The sequence below is a fragment of the Camellia sinensis genome, chromosome 14 (genome assembly GCF_055761805.1).
Source record: "Camellia sinensis isolate YWXY chromosome 14, ASM5576180v1, whole genome shotgun sequence".
Classification (NCBI taxonomy): Eukaryota; Viridiplantae; Streptophyta; class Magnoliopsida; order Ericales; family Theaceae; genus Camellia; species Camellia sinensis.
The window spans coordinates 139,170,014-139,194,816 of record NC_138974.1 but is presented as its reverse complement, the minus strand read 5'-3'; the positions used below and the strand labels follow the sequence as shown (position 1 = coordinate 139,194,816).

At 35.0% G+C, this 24,803-nt stretch overlaps 2 protein-coding genes across 2 annotated transcripts; both read left to right on the top strand.

Annotated features, from left to right (window-relative positions):
* The first annotated feature begins 1,379 nt into the window (after positions 1–1,379).
* Positions 1,380–24,515, top strand: LOC145807828 (protein NRT1/ PTR FAMILY 5.1-like). The gene is made up of 5 exons (XM_082906787.1): positions 1,380–1,549; positions 8,883–9,100; positions 17,104–17,242; positions 18,440–18,857; positions 23,296–24,515. The coding sequence occupies exons 1-5, from the start codon at positions 1,447–1,449 to the stop codon at positions 24,155–24,157; spliced, it is 1,740 nt and encodes a 579-aa protein (XP_082762913.1). The 5' UTR covers positions 1,380–1,446; the 3' UTR covers positions 24,158–24,515.
* Positions 9,611–12,204, top strand: LOC145807827 (uncharacterized). The gene is made up of 2 exons (XM_082906786.1): positions 9,611–11,830; positions 11,938–12,204. The coding sequence occupies exons 1-2, from the start codon at positions 11,032–11,034 to the stop codon at positions 11,964–11,966; spliced, it is 828 nt and encodes a 275-aa protein (XP_082762912.1). The 5' UTR covers positions 9,611–11,031; the 3' UTR covers positions 11,967–12,204.
* Positions 24,516–24,803: the final 288 nt, after the last annotated feature.

The window sequence follows — 24,803 nt, the reverse complement described above, 5'->3', positions numbered from 1 at the left end:
CACATTTCATTACATTTTTTGTTTCAATTTCCAAATCTGTACCTAAATCCATAATCTAAGTACAATCTTAAAAATTGGATTGAAATCAAGTTTAAGTTCGAATTTTTCATGTTGCGTTAATCTTATCTAATTGATAATATTCTTTAAAGCTGTATTTGGATCATGAATTTGGATAAAGATTTAGAAAAGAAAAAAAAAAAAGACGGTGAAATGTGAATGAAATATAATTATATTTCACAATGCTTTTTATTTTCTCTTTCTAAATCTTTATTCAAATTTATGATGTGTTTGGATTATTAGCCTAGTATGAACAAATATTGAATGTGAAGATCGATAAACAAAATTGGGTAAATTATAAATATACTTTTTGAATTTTATTTAAAATACAGATTGTCTTTTGTGATTTGAAAAATTACAAATATTTCCTTATTAGAATTTTTCATTTAACAAAATTAACTAAAAAAATAAAATTTGTAATTGCTCTCTTATACAATAATAAAATTACCTAAATTATTAATTAATACGTATTTTTTAATATCATTAAAAACTGTTAATTAACTTGATGATTTATTAATAAAAGGGGCGATTTGTTATGAAATTAGAAACCTCAAGAGGTGGAATGTAATTTTCAAAACTATAGGGGACGATTTATATTTTAATCGAATCTCAGAGGGTATATTTATAATTTACCAAATAAAATTAGGTGGACAATGTGTCTCACACTAAGCACTAATCTAGCCATGTGATTCTCGCTAAAGTCATGTGATATTATTGTTATACCCTATGTTACATATACTTTTCAAAATAAATCAAATACTCACGTTTGACATCCGATACTTAGATAAGGGTGTGAGATATATGTCCGATACTTTTTATTGGACATTTCTTGTATATTTGTATTTAACATTATCTTGTATTTATCATTTGTTGTGTAATTGCTATAAAACTTCTTTTTTATTTTTTTTATTTTTTATGAATGGTGTGTCTAGACCAACTTATGTGTACCTTGACTAATTCGGAGACCCACGCAAAGTGTCCCGTCCACATGGCTATAAAACACCTTTTTTAACATTATATATTATATATAGTAAATCATTTTATTTCACATAATAGATTAAAAATATAAAAATATGATATTTTTTATCGAGTTTGTGTACCTTTAGATTTGAGATTTTAAGAGTACACCGTTTAGATTTTAAGAGTACACCATTTAGATGTACAGTCGCACCCGAATCTATGTAATATAGGTTATACCCAATGTTTATTCTTCTAATACTGGCTTCTCTGGGTAAGCTCAGTGACAGCAACTATAGCACTGCCTACTTATAGCAACATTGCAGCCACTCATTTTCCTCAAAAACCTTTGAGTTGTACCATCTTCTCTCAAGCTTAAGTGCTCTTGTCTCTCACTAACAAATCATCAACCTCTCAATATTTTCTCCATTAATGGAATCCAAAGACTACACTCAAGATGGTACTGTGGATCTCCATGGCCACCCTGCCCTTGCTTCCAAAACTGGCAGATGGAAAGCTTGTGCTTTTCTCGTTGGTATACTCATCTTCTTATCTCTTCTTCTCGTTGTGTTCTCATTTTCTGTTTTCTTTTTTCCTTTTCTTTTTTCGTTCTCATTATGTAAATTATGCCACAGAAGAGTAACGATAGAAAATTAATGGTGTTCTGTGTTGGGAAAAACTACTCACATTACATAATTTCACATTGCATATCGCAAAATTATGAGATGAACAAAACAAACCTTCAATCCCAGGAAAAATAGCATGTTGAATAAAATACAGATAAAATATAAAATGGTTAAAGGAAGCAAACCGAAGCCTGTGTGATACCACAGTCTCCTTAAAATAGATTCGCCGCCTCACCGTTGGGTGCTGGAAGTACGCCGGCGTCTACTTCCCAGTATACGACGGTTTTTACCAGCTACAACAAAAGCACCTTCTGATTAGCTTAGGGAACGGACAACGGCAGCACTCTTTCTCAGGAAGAAAATTATAGGAGAAGTAGACTGACAGTGTATGGATGTCAAGGAAAAATTCTATATATCTATTCAAGGAATAGGGCCTCCTTTTATACACCATGGGGGAGAGGGGAGGAGCCTCTAGCCATCAAGGCTAGCAACTAATGCTAGCAAAACTGCCCAATCAATTTTGTAAAACTGATGAGCCTTAAATTTGTGAGTTATATACACATTTATGAGGCAATTTCTCATTCAACCATTTTTCTCCAACAATCCCTCACATGAATAAAAATTGACCGAATACAGCAAACGCTCAACGTTTATCAACAAAGACTCGGAAAGAGAGAGAGCACACAGACTAACCCTGCATCAGAAAAGGTAGCTATTGGCCTTGAACCTTTCGTAGTGAAAGCCTATCGGATTTACTAGCTGACCAATGAACATGATGTCTTGAACTGTTCTGCCGTTTATCGAGACAATAGACCTCACACAGGAGTTAGTCCAACCATTGTTTTTGTTCTCACTGGTGTGTCCGGTATGGCCCCGGAACACTAGCCTGATTCTGTGAGTGTTTTTAAAGAATTCGGCCTTGGCAATTCTTAAAGAAGCAGCCCCACTTCGCACTCACATAAGTGACCTAGATCTGTATTTCATTATACCACATCACTACGGTCATTAAAAGCATTAGCTTAACCTTCCACCCCCACAGGGCATCACTGTATAAAGGAATGGGCAAGAGGATTTACCTCTTCAGTGACTCACCCATTATACGAAGTTAGGTTGTCCCTTTGAACCTAGATCTTGGGATTTCCAGTCAACTAGGTTGGGTTTGCCGTTCCGGTAACCTTTACTAAAGGCCTTAACCCCATTCCTCTTGACGACTTTTCTACTAACTCTCGAGTTAGCCCTTTGGTTAGCGGATCCGCAATGTTGTCCTTAGACTTAACATAGTCTAGAGAGACAACTCCATTTGAGAGTAGTTGTCGTATGGAATTATGTCTACGACGGATATGTCTAGACTTTCCATTATACATATTACTCTGTGCTCGACCAATCGCTGATTGGCTATCGCAATGAATACTGATAGCTGGCACAGGTTTCGGCCAACGTGGAATATCCTCAACAAACTGGCAAAGCCATTCAGCTTCTTCAGTTGCTTTATCTAAAGCAATAAACTCAGATTCCATCGTTGATCTCGAGATACACGTTTGCTTGGCAGATTTCCAAGACACGGCTGCCCCTCCGAGGGTAAACACATAACCACTAGTGGATTTGGAATCTTTTATATCAGATATCCAATTTGCGTCACTATACCCTTCTAGTGCCGCTGGGTATCTGGTATAATGCAGCCTATAATCCAGGGTGTAACGGATATACCCCAACACCCGCATAATGCCCTTCCAATGAGTAGCATTAGGATTACTCGTGTATCTACTCAACCTACTAACAACGTAGGCGATATCCGGCCTTGTACAACTCATCAGATACATCAAACTCCCAATGACCCGAGAATATTCTAGTTGAGAGACACTCTCATCATTATTCTTGGTCAAATATAGACTTAAGTCTACCGGTGTCCTAAACATACTTGTATCTGACTTTCCAAATTTCTCAAGTATCTTATTAACATAATGAGCTTGAGAAAGTACAATACCACCAGATGTTCTAGTGATCTTAACACCCAGAATGACATCTGCAAGGCCCATATCCTTCATGTCAAACTTAGAGTTTAACAATCTTTTGGTAGCTTTAATCATTTCATCATTGCTACCAACAATGAGTATGTCATCAACGTATAGACACAAAATGACATAACCTTTGTCAGTGTCTTTAACATATACGCACTTATCACACTCATTGATTCGAAACCCATTTGACAACATAGCATTGTCAAACTTCTCATGCCATTGTTTGGGAGCTTGCTTCAAACCATAGAATGACTTGACAAGCTTACAGACTTTCTTACTTTTCCTTGGAGCTGAAAACCCTTCGGGTTGCTCCATGTAGATTTCTTCATCTAAATCTCCATTTAAGAAAGCTGTCTTTACATCCATCTGATGTATTTCTAAAACACGTAAAGCTGCTATTGCAATTACCATGCGAATGGATGTAATCCTTGTCACAGGTGAATACGTATCAAAGTAATCCAGGCCTTCTCGCTGTCTGTATCCTTTGATAACTAGCCGAGCTTTATATTTGTCAATTGACCCATCCGCTTTCATCTTTCTTCGAAAGATCCACTGACTCCCCAAGGCCTTACTGCCTGGGGATAGATTAACCAACTCCCAAGTATGGTTCTGTAAGATGGAATCAATCTCACTTTTAATTGCTTCTTTCCATAAAGGATTTTCAGGTGAAGTCACAGCTTCATGGAACGTTCGAGGTTCTCCCTCTAACATATAAGTCAAGAAGTCTGGACCAAAAGACTTTGTGGTTCTAGCCCTTTTACTCCTTCTTGGCTCATCTACTTCATCAGCTTGATCATCTACTTGATCAATTATTTGATCAGCTGTTTGATCATCCATGTGATCATTTATGTGATCGTCTTCGTGATCATCTATTTCTTTCATGGAACTCGGAACCCTATCTTGGGAACAACACGGAAATACATCTTTAAAGAAAGATGCACTTCTAGATTCCATGATAGTATTCTTGTGTATATCTGAAATATCAGACTTGTGCACAAGAAATCTATATGCACTACTATTTTGTGCATAACCAATGAAAATACAGTCTACGATTTTCGGACCTATCCTAACCCGCTTGGGTGTAGGTACCGCCACTTTTGCAAGACACCCCCACATTCGTAGGTATTTATATGAAGGCTTGTGACCTTTCCACAACTCATATGGAGTCTTATCCACTTCCTTCCGTGGTATTCTATTAAGAATATAATTCGCGGAGAGAATTGCTTCCCCTCATAAGTTCTGTGGCAACCCAGAACTTATCAACATTGCATTCATCATCTCTTTCAGCGTCCTGTTCTTCCGCTCAACAACACCATTTGACTGAGGCGAATAAGGCGCTGTGGTTTGGTGAATAATCCCAAATTGAGCACAAGTCTCGGCAAATGGGGATTCATACTCACCACCACGATCACTTCTCAATGCCTTGATTTTCTGGCTTAATTGATTCTCAACTTCATTCTTAAAAAGAATAAATTTATCAATAGCCTCGTCTTTGCTTTTAAGCAAATACACATAACAGTATTTAGTGCAATCATCAACAAAAGTGATAAAGTACTTGTTGTCACCACGTGATTGTACAACTTTCAAGTCACACACATCACTATGCACTAAATCCAAAGGCTGGGTACTTCTTTCAATAGAATGAAAAGAAGACCTTGTCAATTTTGCTTCTACACAAGCTTCACACTTGTGTTGTGGATTAATCTTGAAAGATGGTATGTGATCTAACTTGATTAATCTACGTAAAGAGTCAAAATTTACATGACCCAATCTACCATGCCATAAATTAGGGCACTCAAGCATATAAGTAGAAGAAGAAGCTTTCTCATTAATCTTAGGGATAAATGTCATTACATTCAATTTAAACATACCACCTGACATATATCCCTTCCCCACATAGACCCCGCCCTTGGTCAACACGACCTTATCTGATTCAAACACCATGCGGAAGCCATGCTTGCTTAGGAGAGACCCCGAGACAAGGTTCTTACGAATGTCCGGCACAAAAAGGACATCGTTCGAAGTCAGTTCTTTTCCTGAAGTCATCTTCAGGATCACCTTGCCTTTACCCTCAACAGCTGAGGTTGCAGAGTTTCCCATAAACAACTTCTCCCCATTTGAAACCGGTTCGAAAGTTGTGAACATTCTCTTCTCTGCACAAATATGGCGAGTGGCCCCAGTGTCTACCCACCACTCCCTCGGGTTTGACCCCACCATGTTCACTTCTGACACGACGGCTGACAGATTCATGTCGTCCACATCGTGTGACAATTCCTCCATTTGAGCCATATGTGCCCGGTTTTTGTGTTGCGGAGGGTTTTTCCTGTAGGGCTTCTTCTTCAGACAATCAACTGCCCGATGCCCGTCACTTCTACAGTTGAAGCATTTGCCATTGAACCTAAAAGTAGGCTCCTTTGGCTTGTAGGCTGGCCTTTTGGAGATTCCTCCTCTAGCCCCCAACTTTGAGCTTTTGCCTGTCGGTGGTTTATTCCTTGCCCCCGAGGACTCGCCATGCTCAACCATGTTGGCTTTGACAGTGGAGGTACTCCCTCCTTTCTTCCTGTTGTCCTCTTCAATCCAGAGCCTGACAACGAGCTCTTCAACTGTCATCTCCTTTTGTTTGTGCTTCAAGTAGTTCTTGAAGTCTTTCCAGCCGTTAGACAGCTTCTCAATCAAAGCAGCTGCCTGGAATGACTCACTTAGGACCATCCCTTCTGCATGTATCTCGTGCATAATTACTTGGAACTCTTGGACTTGACTCAGGACAGTTTTAAAGTCCACCATCTTGAAGTCCAGGAACCGGCCGACGATAAATTTCTTTACCCCAGCATCCTCGGTCTTGTACTTTTTGTCCAAGGCATCCCACAACTCCTTAGCCGATTTCTTGGCATAGAACACGTTGAAAAGCGGGTCCGCCAAGCCGTTCAGAATGTAATTCCAGTATAAGAAGTCTGCTTGTTTCCAAGCGTCTAGAGCCCTGAGCTTTTGTTTATCTTGCTCATTCTCCTCTACGGCTGGTACATCTTCACTCAGAAACCTCGCAAGGCTTAGAGTAGTCAAATAAAACAGCATCTTTTGCTGCCATCTCTTGAAATTCACTCCCGTGAACTTCTCCGGGCGCTCGTGATGATTGAGCGGTCCTCCCGGAACAGCCGGAGTAACAACAGAAGGATTGACCACAGAGGTCACAGCAGGGGTTGGCAAGCCAGTCGCCCCGGGGTTCGGATCCCCACCAACATTAACAGCAGCAGCATCAGCATCAGCATCAGAGACAGTTGCCATTTCGAAAAAATTACAGCAGAATTTTCACTATTCTGTATTTCCAGAAATCAAACTTAACACTAGAAAATCCCACAATTGGAAATTTAATTCAAAACTAGTATCACCACACAACCTAGAATCGAACATGGTCAGGAAAGTTTCCAGGAAGACTGGAGGGGTCACACCGGTCCCACTTAAAACCCAGTTAACCTTAGACAAAACTTTCAAGAGTATGTTGACTCCTAGTCCATAGGAAACAACTTTAAGAATTAAATTTTCCAAGGGATGAACTAGGTTAAACACACCAAGTTCCAAACTGTACAAGCAATTACAACAAAATTGCTACAATAATTACGAGCAAATAAAACGTGCTTTACATATTGGTGAATAACCACAAATGAACACTCAAGCAAACAATTGCCTCAAATATTTAGTCCAAATTAATCCTTTTTCCCATTCCCATAGGTATTCCTGCAATAAAGAATTAGCAGCAAAATACAATAAAACCTCCCTCAGCTTTTCTTTGCTTTTGGCAAAGTAGTGATTGAAGGGGAGGGTATTTGCAAACAAAATAATAAATAACTGTAAGTAAAGATCAAAACTAACCCTTAAGTTACACATCTAGAATTTAAACTAAAAAAAACTGTAAAAAATTAATTACATAATAAACATGTAATTAACTATACAAGTTACAAATCCAAAATTAAATATAATTAAACCATATTTTGAATTGGTAAAGGTTACATATGAACTTATGGTACACTAAACATGTAATTAATTGAGGCAAGTTACAAACATTTTATAACTCCTAAACACTTAAATCACATTACTAGGCAAGAATTGCAAATGACATGATTAACATGCAAATAATTCTAGAGAAATTAACATGAATTTAAATATAGGCAAGTTATACACTTTACAACTCCACGCCTAAGTTAAAAATTAATAGGTACAAGTTACATGTAAATTTACTACCTAATAAACATGCTAGAAATGTAAATTACACTAAAAATTAAAACCGAATGAACATGTAATTTATATTGTAAACTAGAACCATGTGAACTAGAAGCATGTAAATCTAGAAATACAATGTATGAACCGGTGCACCATAAATTAATAAATTAATTAGAAAATACAATGAATTAACGTTGCACCAATGGAACTCTTCTTCCCTATTGATAACAGTGGCCTATTCCATGCTATGGGAAGACCAAACAGTAGCATACACAAAATGGAAAAATCAAAAGCTTAACCCTGTGTACATGCATCTAATAAACCAATTAACTCGCTAGTACTACCAGTGGCCAATTACATGCAAAATTATTACACACACCTAGGAATCTATTAATCTAATTCTATGATAAACGTCGAATCTATTTTAAGTTTGTTGGGAAAAACTACTCACATTACATAATTTCACATTGCATATCGCAAAATTATGAGATGAACAAAACAAACCTTCAATCCCAGGAAAAATAACATGCTGAATAAAATACAGATAAAATATAAAATGGTTAAAGGAAGCAAACCGAAGCCTGTATGATACCACAGTCTCCTTAAAAAAGATTCGCCGCCTCACTGTTGGGTGCTAGAGGTACGCCGGCGTCTACTTCCCAAGATACGACGGTTTTTACCAGCTACAACAGAAGCACCTTCTGATTAGCTTAGCGAACGGACAACGGCAACACTCTCTCTTAGGAAGAAAATTATAGGAGAAGTAGACTGACAGTGTATGGATGTCAAGGAAAAATTCTATATATCTATTCAAGGAATAGGGCCTCCTTTTATACACCATGGGGGAGAGGGGAGGAGCCTCTAGCCATCAAGGCTAGCAACTAATGCTAGTAAAACTGCCCAATCAATTTTGTAAAACTGATGAGCCTTAAATTTGTGAGTTATATATATATTTATGAGGCAATTTCTCATTCAACCATTTTTCTCCAACATTTTGTTGGTTATGAAGGGTATAAAGCATATGAGAGGATGGCATTCTATGCAGTAGCATCCAATTTAGTGGTTTACTTGACAACCCAACTTCATGAAGACACTGTTTCGTCTGTGAGGAATGTCAATAACTGGTCTAGCTCAGTTTGGATGACTCCAATCGTTGGCGCCTATATAGCAGATTCTTACTTAGGTCGCTTCTGGACCTTCACATTGTCATCTCTCATTTATGTCCTGGTAAATTTCTTTCATCTCTATTGTTATTAAGAAAAATACACTATTTTTTTTACAAGTTTTTTACACAATTATCCATCAGAATTATTAGACTTATCTCACATCGTCTTTCTAAGCCCACCGAGTTTGGTTAATATATTTGAGAGCCTGCGTCAAACAAATGTCAATTAGTTTTGAATTGGATGTTTTGACCAGAATGATATGGTGTTAACGTAACATATGGTACATAGTATTTTTTTTGAAAATAAAATAAAATAAAAAATCTTTCATGGATTTTTTATTTTAAAGTGATACAGTCAATTTAACATATTATTTTGTATATATTTTTTTGCATAAAATTTACTTTTTGCATATCCTTACCCAAACATGGTCTCATCAAGACGTTCTTTTTCTTGTGCATATTTTATAGTGACCCAATTACATGATAATGTCCATCTACAACATTGTTATCTATGCCTACGCTCTCAAGGGCCAATAAAAGTCATAATTTTTTCAAAATCTATACATGTATTTGTTAGATAATGTCTCAATGGGACCACATAATTAAATGTGGTGTTATCATTTATAAGAAGCCTACAATTTAAGTGATTCAATTTAGTTAATAGGCTTAAGGGTATATGTGTTATGGACCTAATGTGTAGATACTAGTTGTATAATTTCTATTTCTATGAGGGGCAGAAATAGAAATTAAAACATATTGGTTAAAGTTGGTTTTCATTACCTTTCAGTTTTAAAACCAATAATAATAATGGTTAATTTATTAGTTTTTATTACCTTTCAGTTATGAAACTAATAATGGTTAATTTATTGGTTTTTATTACCTTTCAGTTATGAAACCAATAATGGTTAATTTATTGGTTTTCATTACCTTTCAGTTATGAAAACCAATTACAACCTTTAAAAGGTTATGGTCCCTATTCCTTCCCAAGAGTGAAAAAACAAGAATACTGTTTTGTTTTCTAAATCCTCTCAAGGAGAAACATAAGGCACATAAGGGAAAGGATTAGAAGGCTCTAACAAAGTCAATATTAAGGTTTTATTGACAATCAGACACTTCCGTTTAACCGTTCATCAATGGATTCAGGTATGTCATTTTGTCTTGATCTCTTGATAATACACATGGTAAATGATCCAAAGTGTAAGGTTTATGTTCTGAAATTTTATGTTTACAAGTGGTATCAGAGCCAACATATCATGTGTCTTATCAGAATTGATATGCTTTATTCATTCTATTTAGTTTCCTGGAATCAGATTCTGAATTTTCTTATGGATGTAAATTCTGTTTTTTCCTGTTTTGTTCTGTGAAAATGGCAATCTATTTTCTGGCATTGTAAAATGATTCGGTGGGCAGTTTTTTTTTTTGGACCCGTCAATTCTATTTATATATGTATATATATAATTGGAATTGCTTCAGATTATATAACATATACGGGGTCACAAATTTAGAAATCTTTAAATTTAATGTAATTTCATACAACGTCTACAGAAATTTAATTTTCTAACATTCTCAATATAAGTCAATTCAAACAAGATGTCACAAAAGTGATCTCTCTTGTCTAGATTGTTTTATATGGAATGTTTTGAAGTTCATGTCTGTGTATCTCATGCGGGTATTTATCGGTCCAAAGACATGATTAAAACTTGGCAGAATTACACACACATTTTGTGGTGATAAACATGTGCCAATTGTCAAGAAAACCTAATGTGAATAATAAATCTATCAAAAGATAGATTTGTTATTTGACATAACTTATTGTCAATGTTTGATCATTACAACAAGAATACCACTTACAGTTAATATCACTACCCAAAGGTTTGGTATTAATGTTGTGCTAGGTATCTTGAGATGTTGTTATTTTTTTTTTTATTTAGAGATTATCTGTTTGGTAACTTAATGTGAGCATTCCTTTTATTTTCTTGTCTATTCAGCTTTAATGTCGACTACTTCAATCTCTGCCAACATGAACAATGTTCCAATGTTAAATGGAACAAACTTTAAGGACTGGAAAGAGAACATATTGATTGTTCTCGGCTGCATGGACATAGACTTGGCATTAAGAATGCCAAAACCGAATGCTCTCACTGCACAAAGTACTCTTGAGGAAACTGTGTACTTTGAAAAGTGGGATCGTTCTAACAGGCTAAGTCTTATGATCATGAAGCGTGGGATTCCAGAAGTTTTTCGGGGTGCAATAACAGAGGATGTTACCGTTGCCGGTGAATTTCTTTCAGAAATTCAAAAGCGTTTTGCTAAAAACGATAAGGCTGAAACAAGCACGCTTTTAGCAAGCTTGATTTCAATAAAGTATAAAGGTAAGGGTAATGTTCGCGAGTACATCATGGAAATGTCTCATCTGGCTTCAAAACTTAAGGCACTAAAGCTCGACTTATCTGATGATTTGCTCGTGCATTTAGTTCTCATCTCTCTTCCTGCACAATTTAACCAATTTAAGGTCAGTTATAACTGCCAGAAGGAGAAATGGACTCTCAATGAGCTCATTTCATTTTGTGTGCAAGAGGAAGAGAGATTGAAGCAAGAAAGGACTGAAAGTGCTCATCTGGCAAGCACCTCCAAGCATACGGGCAAAAGAACGCATAAGGGAAAGGAAGTTGCTATTCCTCAGGGTCCGGAACCAAAGAAACAGAAAGTGCAGGATGGTTGTTTCTTTTGTGGCAAGCCCGGACACAGAAAGAAGGATTGTGCCAAATACGTCGCCTGGCGTGTAAAGAAAGGTACATTTCATGTTTTGGTCTGTTCTGAAATAAATTTAGCTTCAGTACCAAGAAACACTTGGTGGGTAGATTCTGGTGCTACTACTCACATATGTGTTTCTATGTAGGGTTGCCTGAACTACCGAAAGCCAACTGATGCTGAAAGATACATCTTTGTGGGTGATGACAAGTCGATAGAAGTGCAGACAATAGCGCACTTTAGATTATTACTGAAAACTGGTTATTATTTGGATTTATTAGACACTTTTGTTGTACCGTCCTTTAGACGGAATTTAATTTCTGTTTCTGTATTGGACAAATTGGGATATTATTGTTCTTTTGGAAATATGAAGTTTAGTATGTCTATTAATTCCAATGTTGTTGGTACTGGTTTACTTAATGTGTTTGATAATCTATATTTGCTCGAAACTATTGCATCTTATAATGCAACCTTGCACGTGGAATCACGAGGTACAAAGCGTAAATTAACTAAGGAAAATTCAGCCTCATTATGGCACAAACGCCTAGGTCACATCTCTAAATCTAGAGTTGAGCGCCTTGTGTCTGATGGAATTTTGGACTCTCTTGATTTTTCAGATTTTGATGTCTGTGTTGAGTGTATCAAGGGAAAACAGACCAAAATAAAGAAATATGGTGCCCATAGGACTACAGATGTCTTAGAATTAATTCATACGGACATTTGTGGCCCATTCCCTATGGCGTCTTGGAATGGTCAACATTATTTTATCACATTCATAGACGACTATTCCAGATATGGGTATCTATTTCTTATCCATGAGAAATCACAGTCTTTGGACGTATTCAAAAAATTTAAGGCCGAAGTTGAGTTACAACTCAACAAACGGATTAAAAGTGTCAGGTCTGACCGTGGTGGTGAATACTATGGCAGATATGATGGATCAGGTGAACAACGTCCAGGACCATTTGCAAAATACCTAGAGGAATGTGAAATCGTCCCACAATACACCATGCCAGGATCACCTAGCATGAATGGTGTATCTGAGAGACGAAACCGGACTCTTAAGGATATGGTAAGAAGTATGATCAGTCATTCTACTTTACCAGAGTCCCTCTAGGGTGAGGCTCTAAAGACAGCAACTTATATCTTAAATCGGGTGCCAACTAAAGCAGCTGCAAAAACACCTTATGAGCTTTGGGTTGGGCGAAAGCCTAGTCTAAAACATTTGCATGTGTGGGGGTGTCCTGCTGAGGCGAGGCCTTATAAACCTCATGAACAAAAATTGGACTCTAAAACCATTAGCAGCTACTTTATTGGCTATGCCGAACGATCACGGGGTTACAAGTTTTATGATCCCACAAATAGGTCAATATTTGAGACGGGAATTGCAACATTTTTTGAGGATGTTGAGTTTGGGGGGAGAAATCCAGTTAGAGATATTGTCTTTGAGGAGGAAGCAGGAGTAATCCCACTTCCTACTACTACTTTTGACCAATCACAGGTTCCTATACCTATCATTGCTCGAGAACCTGACAATGTTGTTCAAGATAATATAGTTCAAACCCCCATTCAAGATGAGGTAATTGTTCCTGAGGAACAAACTCTACAACCTCAACCTCAAGAATCTGTGCCATTAAGGCGATCCACCAGAGAAAGGAGATTTGCATTTTCAGATGATTATATTGTATATCTCCAGGAACATGAGGTAGAAAATGGAATGTCGAAAGATGATCCAATCAACTTTCGTCAAGCCATGGAAAGTTCCAACTCTCATAAGTGGATAGAAGCCATGAATGAAGAATATAAGTCTATGCAAGACAATAAAGTTTGGGAACTTGTCTCATTACCAGTTGGTGCGAAGCCCGTAGGTTGTAAATGGATATTTAAAACCAAAAGGGATTCAAATGGTAATGTGGAGAGGTATAAGGCACGTCTTGTAGCCAAAGGCTTTACTCAAAAAGAAGGAATTGACTTTAAAGAAACTTTCTCTCTAGTTTCTTCGAAAGATTCTTTTAGGACAATTATGGCGCTTGTTGCATATTTTGATCTTGAGTTGCATCAGATGGATGTCAAAACAGCTTTTCTTAATGGTGACATTAAAGAAACAATTTATATGGTGCAGCCAGAAAACTTTGTGTCAGGAGACCCAAAGAATATGGTTTGCAAATTGACTAAATCCATCTATGGACTCAAACAAGCTTCTCGTCAGTGGTACTTCAAATTTCATCAAGTTCTCACTTCGTATGGTTTTGAAACTAACGTTGTTGATGAATGTGTGTATCACAAGTTCAGTGGGAGTAAACACATATTTTTGGTTTTATATGTTGACGACATATTGCTTGCCACAAACGATATAAACTTATTGCATGACACCAAGAGATTTCTATCTAAGAATTTTGAAATGAAAGATCTTGGTGATGCTTCCTTTGTATTAGGAATCGAAATACTCCGAGATCGTTCTCGGGGTATTCTGGGATTATCACAAAGGAGCTATATCGAAAAAATACTCATTAGATTTGGCATGCAAAATTGTAAATCAGGTGAAACCCCGGTTGCTAAGGGAGACAAGTTTAGTCTCAGCCAATGCCCGAAGAACAGTCTTGAAATTCAAGAAATGCAGAAGATTCCTTATGCCTCGGCTGTAGGGAGTCTAATGTATGCTCAAGTATGTACGCGTCCGGATATTGCGTTTATAGTTGGCATGTTAGGCAGATATTTAAGTAATCCTGGCATGGATCATTGGAAAGCAGTCAAGCGTGTTATGCAATATTTACAGAGAACAAAGGAATATATGCTCACATATAGGAGATCGGATAAGTTAGAGGTCATTGGATATTCCGACTCCGATTTTGCTAGATGCCAAGACAGTAGGAAATCCACATCAGGCTATATTTATCTGTTAGCTGGCGGAGCAATTTCTTGGAGGTCTGCAAAGCAAACGCTCATAGCTTCATCCACCATGGCTGCAGAATTTGTAGCATGTTATGAGGCATCAAACCAAGGGATATGGCTGCGGAATTTTGTCACTGGGTTGCGTATTTTGGAAGGCACTGAAAGACCACTTAAGATATATTGTGACAATAAGTCTGCAGTTTTATATTCCAATAACAACAGGAGCTCGACAAAATCAAAGCATATTGATATCAAGTTCCTAGTTGTAAAAGAAAGAGTGCAGAGTGGACAGATTTCCATAGAGCACATTGGGACAAACTCCATGATAGCGGATCCACTTACGAAGGGACTACCACCCAAGGTCTTTCATGAGCACACTGCTCAGATGGGTGTTGTTCTATTTGAGAACATTCTGGTTTAGTGGGAGTTTGTATTTATATTACTGCTTTATGTCAGTCTTGAGTTTTATCTATGTAATTAGATTAATTTCTGCAGAAATGAAGTATTCAGTTTATTACGCTCTGTTACGTATTGTGAAGTATTGATCTCAATAAAGTTAAGTAGGACCAGTTGGAAATAGGCATGTATGGATCACATCACATGTAATTTCCATGCTACGCATCCATGATTGATCTATGTCATTTAGCTGTATTAGTATACGTGACCATTGGTGGGTCGAGTTACGATTGATGTAACGACGACCGCTTTGATCCTATATTAATATAGTTAATGGACAAGATTGTTTGGATACCCTCAAGTTATGATAACAAATTTTTGAGCTCACTAAAGTTAAGCACATTTTTCAGGATACATATGTGGTCCAGTGGGAGATTGTTAGATAATGTCTCAATGGGACCACATAATTAAATGTGGTGTTATCATTTATAAGAAGCCTACAATTTAAGTGATTCAATTTAGTTAATAGGCTTAAGGGTATATGTGTTATGGACCTAATGTGTAGATACTAGTTGTATAATTTCTATTTCTATGAGGGGCAGAAATAGAAATTAAAACATATTGGTTAAAGTTGGTTTTCATTACCTTTCAGTTTTAAAACCAATAATAATAATGGTTAATTTATTAGTTTTTATTACCTTTCAGTTATGAAACTAATAATGGTTAATTTATTGGTTTTTATTACCTTTCAGTTATGAAACCAATAATGGTTAATTTATTGGTTTTCATTACCTTTCAGTTATGAAAACCAATTACAACCTTTAAAAGGTTATGGTCCCTATTCCTTCCCAAGAGTGAAACAAAACAAGAATACTGTTTTGTTTTCTAAATCCTCTCAAGGAGAAACATAAGGCACATAAGGGAAAGGATTAGAAGGCTCTAACAAAGTCAATATTAAGGTTTTATTGACAATCAGACGCTTCCGTTTAACCGTTCATCAATGGATTCAGGTATGTCATTTTGTCTTGATCTCTTGATAATACACATGGTAAATGATCCAAAGTGTAAGGTTTATGTTCTGAAATTTTATGTTTACAATATTTATATATATATATATATATTTAAATGCACAGAATGTAGTGTTGAGCATTACGTTCATTTTAATGTTGCCAGTACTTTGTATTCTATTCATAATTTTTTCATGTGTTTATGTAGAACTTTTGCTCGTGGGGTGGGATCGATAATAACCACTATTACATGGAATATGTATTTAGGTTATCCACAGGCTTATGATTTGTTGGGAGATTATAGTTATTCCTTCTAGTTGAAATTTAAATATGCACAAGTTGGAAATGATCTGTAACAAGGTTATCCACATACTTATGATGATTTGTGTTAATTCATCAACTTGGAATTAGATATGCATATATAGGTTACACGCTCTTTTCAATGCTTTAATGAATTTCAATTTAATTGATTGAAAAGGACATGTACTTCGTATTCATCAATGAAAACCACATAGTACTGCATTCGCATCATAATTTGAAACAGTATCGGCAATATGATGATTAGAATTATTAGTGCATGTTTGGAGTTTCTTACAATCTTACATAAGATTCTTGGCCCTGGTTTGCATCAGAGGGGTGGGGGTGTTGTTTATTTTCTATTTTGCTCTCTGTTCTGCCTGGGTTGGTCTCTCATCAACCTGGGTTTGTTTGCATCTATCAGTGCTTCTTAAGTGGTGCCATCTTTGGGACCATTTGAGCAGCTTTATGTATGCAGCATCCCCCTCTCTCTTTGGCTGAATGTTGTTTGTCTTTTCTCTTCATCAATAAAACTTATCTTTGCTTATCAAAAAAAAAAAAAAAAAAGAAAAAAGAAAAAAAAAGTAATAGACTCATTTATAATGATCTCAATGCACTTACAATCATTCGATCATATCTCGACATTCTTATAATCTTACATAAGATTCTTAGCCTGTACCTGATGCTAAAAGTAAACGACTCATTTACAATGATGTCAACAGGGAATGGTACTTCTAACAATGGCAGTATCAATCAAAATCTTGAAACCAACATGCATAAATTGGGTATGCAACAAGGCCTCATCTTCCCAAACAGCATTCTTCTACTCAGCTCTCTACATCATAGCAGTTGGGGCTGGTGGGACCTGTTGGACAATCTTCACTGTATTTAAAAGATTTAATTCTATTGTGTACAAAACAACAACTAGAATTTAAAGAAATAAAGAAAATGAGAGAATTTGTTTGATTACAAAAATCAAACTCGAAAAAATAAATAATAAATAAAAACAGATTTTATTTTGTTACAAAAACAAAATTAAAATCTGATTTAAATAAATAAAAACAATACTGAAAATAAATTAAATAACTTACTTGATTTAATTTCTTCGAATTATTTTCTGATCAAGTCCAGTGTTTGAAACTGTGTCCTTAAGACAGATTCGTCCTCTCCACGGTGCTTTCAGAATTTGGACGTCTATCTCCCAGGATGAAATGATCTACCACAAACAATAGCAGCACTACAAATTGTTTGCCTTACGAACACACTAAGTGTTTACACTCTTTCTTTCGAAAATAAAATGCTGCAAGATGAAGAATATAATTAGCAGAGGTGAAATACGAAATTTCTGAATGAAAAAACATCAAATGAGGGTGGTCCTATTTATAGATGTAAAGGTGACTCTTGGTTTTAAATTGAACAGGTATGATACCTGTTGGTTTTGAATTCAAACAGATTTGAATCAGTTAACAATTCAAACAGATAGCAAAACGGGAAGGGCTCTGTTTGGATGTGCAGAAAATCCAAATCAGTTTAATTTGAATTCTGGATTTTATTTTACCAAAAAATAAAATTAAATTCAAATGTTTTTGGCCCAAAAAGATTAGAAGCCCAACCCAACCACACACCCGCGCCCAAGCCCGTCCGGATGGACGGCGGCGCGCGTGTGGTGATTTTTGGGTCCAATGGGTCTAGCCCATTTTGCCCATAACTTCTCCCTCTAAAACACTTGGGTACCCCTTGGGGCACACCCCAAGTATCTAACCCAAGCCTTATAAACCCTTTCAAAACTTCCCACCAAATCAATGTGGGACAAGCCAATTTACAACCTTAAGGAATTTCCACCAAAACTCCATTTCCATGGAGCACACTTTGGCTTCAATTTCCCATTCACTCGGTAATGGTTTTGAGCAACCAAATATGCCACGTGAATCACAACGCGGCATAGAACGCGTTACCACTTTGACCCGAGTAAATCGACACTCAGGGCCCACCTAAAAAATAGACCAAACTTGAGAAAAAATTCTGATTTTACCTAAAATTTCTCTACCATTTCCAACAGGACCAACTCCAACATCTCCACCTTTGGTGCAGACCAATTTGATGACTTCAACCCACATGAGAAGAAGCTCAAGGTGTCTTTCTTCAATTGGTGGATGTTCAGTTCCTTCATTGGTGCACTCTTGGCTACCCTAGGCCTTATCTACATCCAAGACAACTTGGGTTGGGGATTAGGGTATGGTATCCCAACAGCTGGGCTTTTACTATCCTTATTCATATTCTACAGTGGGACACCATTGTACAGGCACAAGGTTAGGAAGACTACGAGCCCTGCTGGTGAACTACTTCGAGTCCCTATCGTTGCGTTTGCTAACAGGAAGCTTAGAGTTCCAAGCCACCCGTCCGAACTTCATGAGTTTGAGCTCCAACATTACATTCATAGCGGTAAACGCCAGATCCATCACTCCCCAATTTTTAGGTGAGTAAGTTTTACTGCCATTTCTAGAAGTTATATTTGAGTTTCATGGGGGTCTGTTTCATTTTTTCGTGTTTTCAAAGCAAAAATATCCCAACACTACTCTCCAATATTTAGGTGAAGGAGTTTTACTACCATCTTGAGTACTAGTTATACTAGCATATCATCCGTGTTATGTACAAATTATGTTTATAATTATCTATATATGTAAATTATGATTTTTAAATATTTTTTTAAAATGTCTTTTTTTTTCTCCTTTTTTATATTATATTAAAGTTTAATATTTCGATAATAATCATATGTGTTGGACTTTTCAAGAAATTAAATGTTTTTTTTTTAATTATATTATATTAAAGTTTAATATTTTAATAATAATAATATGTGTTGGACTTTTCAAGAAATTTTTTTTATGCTTGTTTTTAATGCAGTAAAGTGTTATTATGAGGGATAATAATCATATGTGTTGGGACTTTTCAAGGAATTCATATGTGTTGGATTTCAAAGAATTTTTTTTATACTTGTTCTTAATGCATTAAAGTGTTATTATGAGGGTAAGACTTGGGAGTTGAGAGAAACTAATAAATGCTAAGAATTTTTTTTAAAAAAAAAATCAAAAAATCAGGAAATTTAGATTGAGAGATTGGAGTTCCCACAAGGCTTGGGGCTAAAAACCCCCATTTGCTTAATATATAGTATAGATAGATTTGAATTTCTTAGGGCTTATTTCGTTTTTTTGTGTTTTTGAGCAAAAATAACCCATCACTCTCCAGTTTTTAGGTGAGTGAGTTTTACTACCATTTATCATTACAATAAATAAGAGTTTTAAAAATCAAATGTTTTCGTCTTTAAAAGTGAAAATTTTGTTGTAAAAGACATTGATGGACCAATTTTTATCGTCATGATGACAGTCGCTAAAATGTTGTTCTGAAAAGTCCAAAAGAAGGCTTTTAGTGACAACATTTTGAAATGTCACTAATAAATAGATTTTTCGGAACAAAATAATTTAGTCTCGAAATGGTTTATTTTTTGAGAAAAAAATTTGGTCCAAAAAGGTTAATGATTTATCACTAATGTCTAGTTTTTGTTGCTAAAAATATGATAACGACACTTTTCGCAACAAAAATATTTGGTTCTTAAAAAATAATTTGGTTTCTAAATTTTAGTCTCTAAAATTTTAATTTTTTGTAGTGTATAGTAGTTATATTTGAATTTCTTGGGCCTATTTCATTTATCGTGTTTTCGGAAACAAAAATAACAAAACGCCCAAGAACATCTAGTTATATCGTTTTTTATTCTAGTGCGAAAATAATTTTCAAATATGAAAAATGAGTTTTTGGTATTTGAAGCAGTTTTTATTTTTTATTTTTATAAAAGAAAATTTGCTAAACAAATTTTATGTGTGTGTGTGTGTGTGTTTTTTTTTTTTTTTTTTTTGTATATATAAAAAATGAAAATAGAAAATAAATACGATATTAAAAATGCCTTAGTTTTGCATTTCATTGAAATTAAGTGGAGGTGAGAGCAACATCTATAAATATAAATGAATCCAACTACTCAAAGCTCCAATTATTGAAATAGGAAAATTTTAGAATGAACTTGAGGCTTAAAATCTTTTCTCAGTTCATAACTATAACTGCCATTGAAAGTGGTACCACTACTACTAACCCTTGGGTACAGGTAATTGTGAAAAATTTTTGTTTTCATTAACGCAAAGTCCAGTACCATATCTAACTTTTGCATTAATCTCTATTATTAACCTCAAACATAATTTTTTTTTAAAATGTTATATATAAACAAATTTATTATTTGATTTTCTTATTACTAAACATAAATAGACGAGTCTCATATAAATTTATTAGTGTTGACTACCTTTGTATCTAGTGGTAAAAAAAAATTTGATGAGAAATTTACTCTATCTAACGTTTGCATTAATCTCTATTATTGTCCTTACAAAAATAAAAAATGCTGTAAACAGACTTTTTACCTAATTTTTGCTTACCAGTAAAAAAAAAAAAAAAAAAAAAAAAAAAAAAAAAAAGATTTATAGATAACATTATTCTATAAATATGGTTGATGAGAACCCCAAGAGATTTGGCTTAGTGGGAGGAGAAGGCAACTAAAAGGCTTATCACTCAAGTGGTTGCACATTTAAATATTACAAAGATACCTCAAATCTTGATGCCACTAGAGATTAAGCTAGTTTGAATATCTGATTATTAAATATATATATATATATATATATGTGTGTGTGTGTGTGTATTTGTGTGGGGTTGCTGAGTAACCTAAATATTTTTGGTATGATTACATGCATTCTAGTGAAATTTGGATAAGAAATTTGTAAGGTCATAGACCCCATGATCATGAAGACCATAGAAAGATGCTCTTCTTGGTTTGGTGTTTAGTACCCAATCCTTTAATATATAAACCTATGCACTGTTCACAGTAATTATTCCTTTCTAGTATTTCCTTAATATTGTATTTAATTGGAAGATTTGAGAAGAGATTTAGAAAAATAAATAGAAAATATAGGTAAAATATAAATAAAATATATCTATATTTCACTTAATTTTACACGCATTTTTTCTTTTTTCTTCTAAATCTATCTCTAAATTTCTCAACCAAACATAACATAAATGAATTGTCAGTGTCTACCCAAGTTGCTATGCCACATCACCTAGGAATTAGACCTCCCCACCATAACCACTCTCTCACAACAAAACAAACTACATCTACATCTACATCTACATGTAAAACACACTAGTGATTTTAAAGCGCAATTATATATAGTGCTCTAAATTATGAGTTGAGTTGAGTTGAGATTTGAGTGTTTGAGCTCAGTTTGTCAAAAAAAAAAAAAAAAAAAAAAAAAAAAAAAAGCTAAATTTGAGTTCAAATCAAATTAAAAAAAATTAAATTCATCAACTATTTGAGAAAACTAAAAATTATTTCTAAATAATTTGATTTACAGCCCTAATTATAAAAATAGAAAGCCCTTGATAAATGAGATGGGTCCACTTAAAAAATCAGTGATTCAGAGCACTATCATAGTTGCTACCACAGGGCAAGTCAAGGATTCCACATGGTAGTTCTAGTCTCCATCTAGATTCTCTTTAAACAGACCATGACTCTGTTTTGCACTTTTAGGTTCTATTTGGTTGGGAGATTTAGGGAGAAATTTAAAAAGAAAAAGGAAAAATATATATAAAATTATGTAAAATGTAGCCATATTTTTTTCACATTTTACTTATCTTTTCCATTTCTCTTTCCAAATCACTCATCAAATCTCTCAACCAAACACAACATTAGTAGTTGAAATTCAAAGCTTGAAAGCGATATTGAGCCATAGAATTGCTAATTGAACTATATATCAGTAAAAATAAGACAATTAAACTCTCCTGAAAACTACCTTCATACTTCTAGATGTTAACCAATCTTATAATTGGCTAGCATTTAAAAGTTTGTGTTTTTAAAAAAAAAAAATTAAAAAAAAAATGCGTCTAAAAAGGGTAAAAATTGTACTACCCTTCAATTTATGGGCATAAGATTTGTTATTCCCCCCAAAATTATGTTTTTATCCTATATATTCATATTCACGTGATTTACTTTTAATTAATTTTTAATTTATATTTGATATGATATGAGTTATGTTTAAAATGAATTTAAACACATTTTAAATTTGAGATATTTTCTAATTATTTTTTGAAATATATCACATTGATGATAGATACATAGATATATATAGAGAAATAGTGGGTTCCACTATTAACCAACAATCACTAAGATATTTTAATATATGAATCGATAATTGATAATCAACAGAATATGACACTGGGCATCAAAGATTCTGATTGGATAGAGCTACAAAGAGAGTCATAGAACCCATTCCTAAAGGACACACAAATTTGATTAGCCTATTTTAAATACTTTCTTAGGCTGATGTATATGTCATGTCAATTTTTGGAGATCAGGCCCACTTCTGAGTGCAATCTTTAGGGTTCTACACAAGTAGACAAACCACATTTGCATGAGCAAATAAATATACTGCTCAAATTAATATTGTCTTCCTTAGTAGGCTTACCAATCATGGCTCACATGTTTTTAATTATTTGCAGTTGTCAATCTTTAAAAATTGTAAATATTGTCAAATCTTAAGAAAAATAAATTTAGGGCAAATTACATGTACCCCTTCGAGGTTTAGCAAAATTATAGATACCCTCCTGAGATTTGAGAAATTACAGATACTCCCCTGAAGGTACTATTTGCATAACAAATTAAGGGGCAAATTGTTATGAAAATATAAATCTTAGGAACAATTTGTTATGAAAATATAAACCTCAAGGGGGTATTTGTAATTTCCGAAACCTTAGGGGTATCTGTAATTTAGCTAAATCTCGAGAGAGGTATATGTAATTTGCCCATAAATTTACAATTTTATCCTCAGGTTCTTGGACAAGGCTGCAATCAAACAAGACAACCTTAATCCCTCAAAGCCTCCATGCTCAATCACTCAAGTAGAAGGAGCCAAACTCATTTTAGGCATGGCCATGATATGGGTAGTAACCCTAGTCTCCAGCACCATTTGGGCCCAAATCAACACCCTCTTTGTCAAGCAAGGGACCACCATGGACCGCAGGTTGGGTTCCAATTTTCACATCCCGACTGCCTCACTAGGCAGCTTTGTCACTCTCTCCATGCTCATTTCCGTTCCTATGCATGATCATTACTTCGTCCCTCTCATGCGTCAAAGGACTGGAAACCCACGTGGCATCGCTCTCCTCCAGAGACTCGGAATTGGATTCATCATCCAAATCATAGCCATTGCAATTGCCTATGTAGTTGAAGTCAGGTGCATCCATGTGACAAAAATTCACCACATTACAGGACCTAAAGAGATTGTTCCTATGAGCATACTTTGGCTATTGCCTCAATATGTTCTTCTAGGGATTGCCGATGTGTTCAATGCCATTGGATTGCTTGAGTTTTTGTATGATCAGTCGCCAGAGGACATGCAGAGTCTTGGGACAACGTTTTTTACTAGTGGGATCGGAGTTGGGAATTTTTTAAATAGCTTTCTGGTGACAGTGGTGGATAAGATTACAGGAAGGGGTGGAGGAAAGAGTTGGATAGGGAGGAATTTGAATGATTGTCACTTGGATTACTACTATGGGTTTCTTTTGGTGATATCTGCACTCAATTTAGGGGCTTTTTTGTGGGCATCAAGTGTGTATGTGTACAAAAGAGATGTTACTGAAATGAAGGATGTGTTCAAATGGAAGCCAAGAGCTTGGACACAACTCCCTTAGGATTACAAGTATGAGAAAAATTGGAGTGGCAACCAAGGTTTTAAACATCGACTGATATATCGAATATTATTTCGTCTTGTACCTTTAATTTCATGTCTTTAATGAAAATTTTAATTTGCTGATAAAAAAAAAAAAAAAAAAGTTAACGGATTTTGGACTTCTGATACCATTATTCACCAACATATCAGTTGATTTTATCCGATATTAGTTGATATATAATTGTATCGCTAATACTGGTTATATTCCAATATCGTTATTCAATATCATAGTGTAACACATATGCTTATAAGCACTAGGATATTTAGTGTAGCATATTGATGTTTCTAATGTTACTCTATATAACTTTTCGATTGCCTTTTATTATTTAGCATTGTGGTTTTGAAAACTGGTATTCTGAATACAAAAGTTAAAAGTATTTCATATCGGACTTTTTATTTATTAACATTTTTTAAAATTAATTAAATCATTTTTATAAATTAAAAAAATAAACAATAAGTACTAATTGACTATCACATCCATGAAATATTGATCACTATTCAATTTAGTAATATAGCAATCACGTTTTTTGTGTTGGTTTATATAATGTGAATAATCTAGTAAAATTCAATGATATACAAATATAATACTTACACAAAATTCAAACACA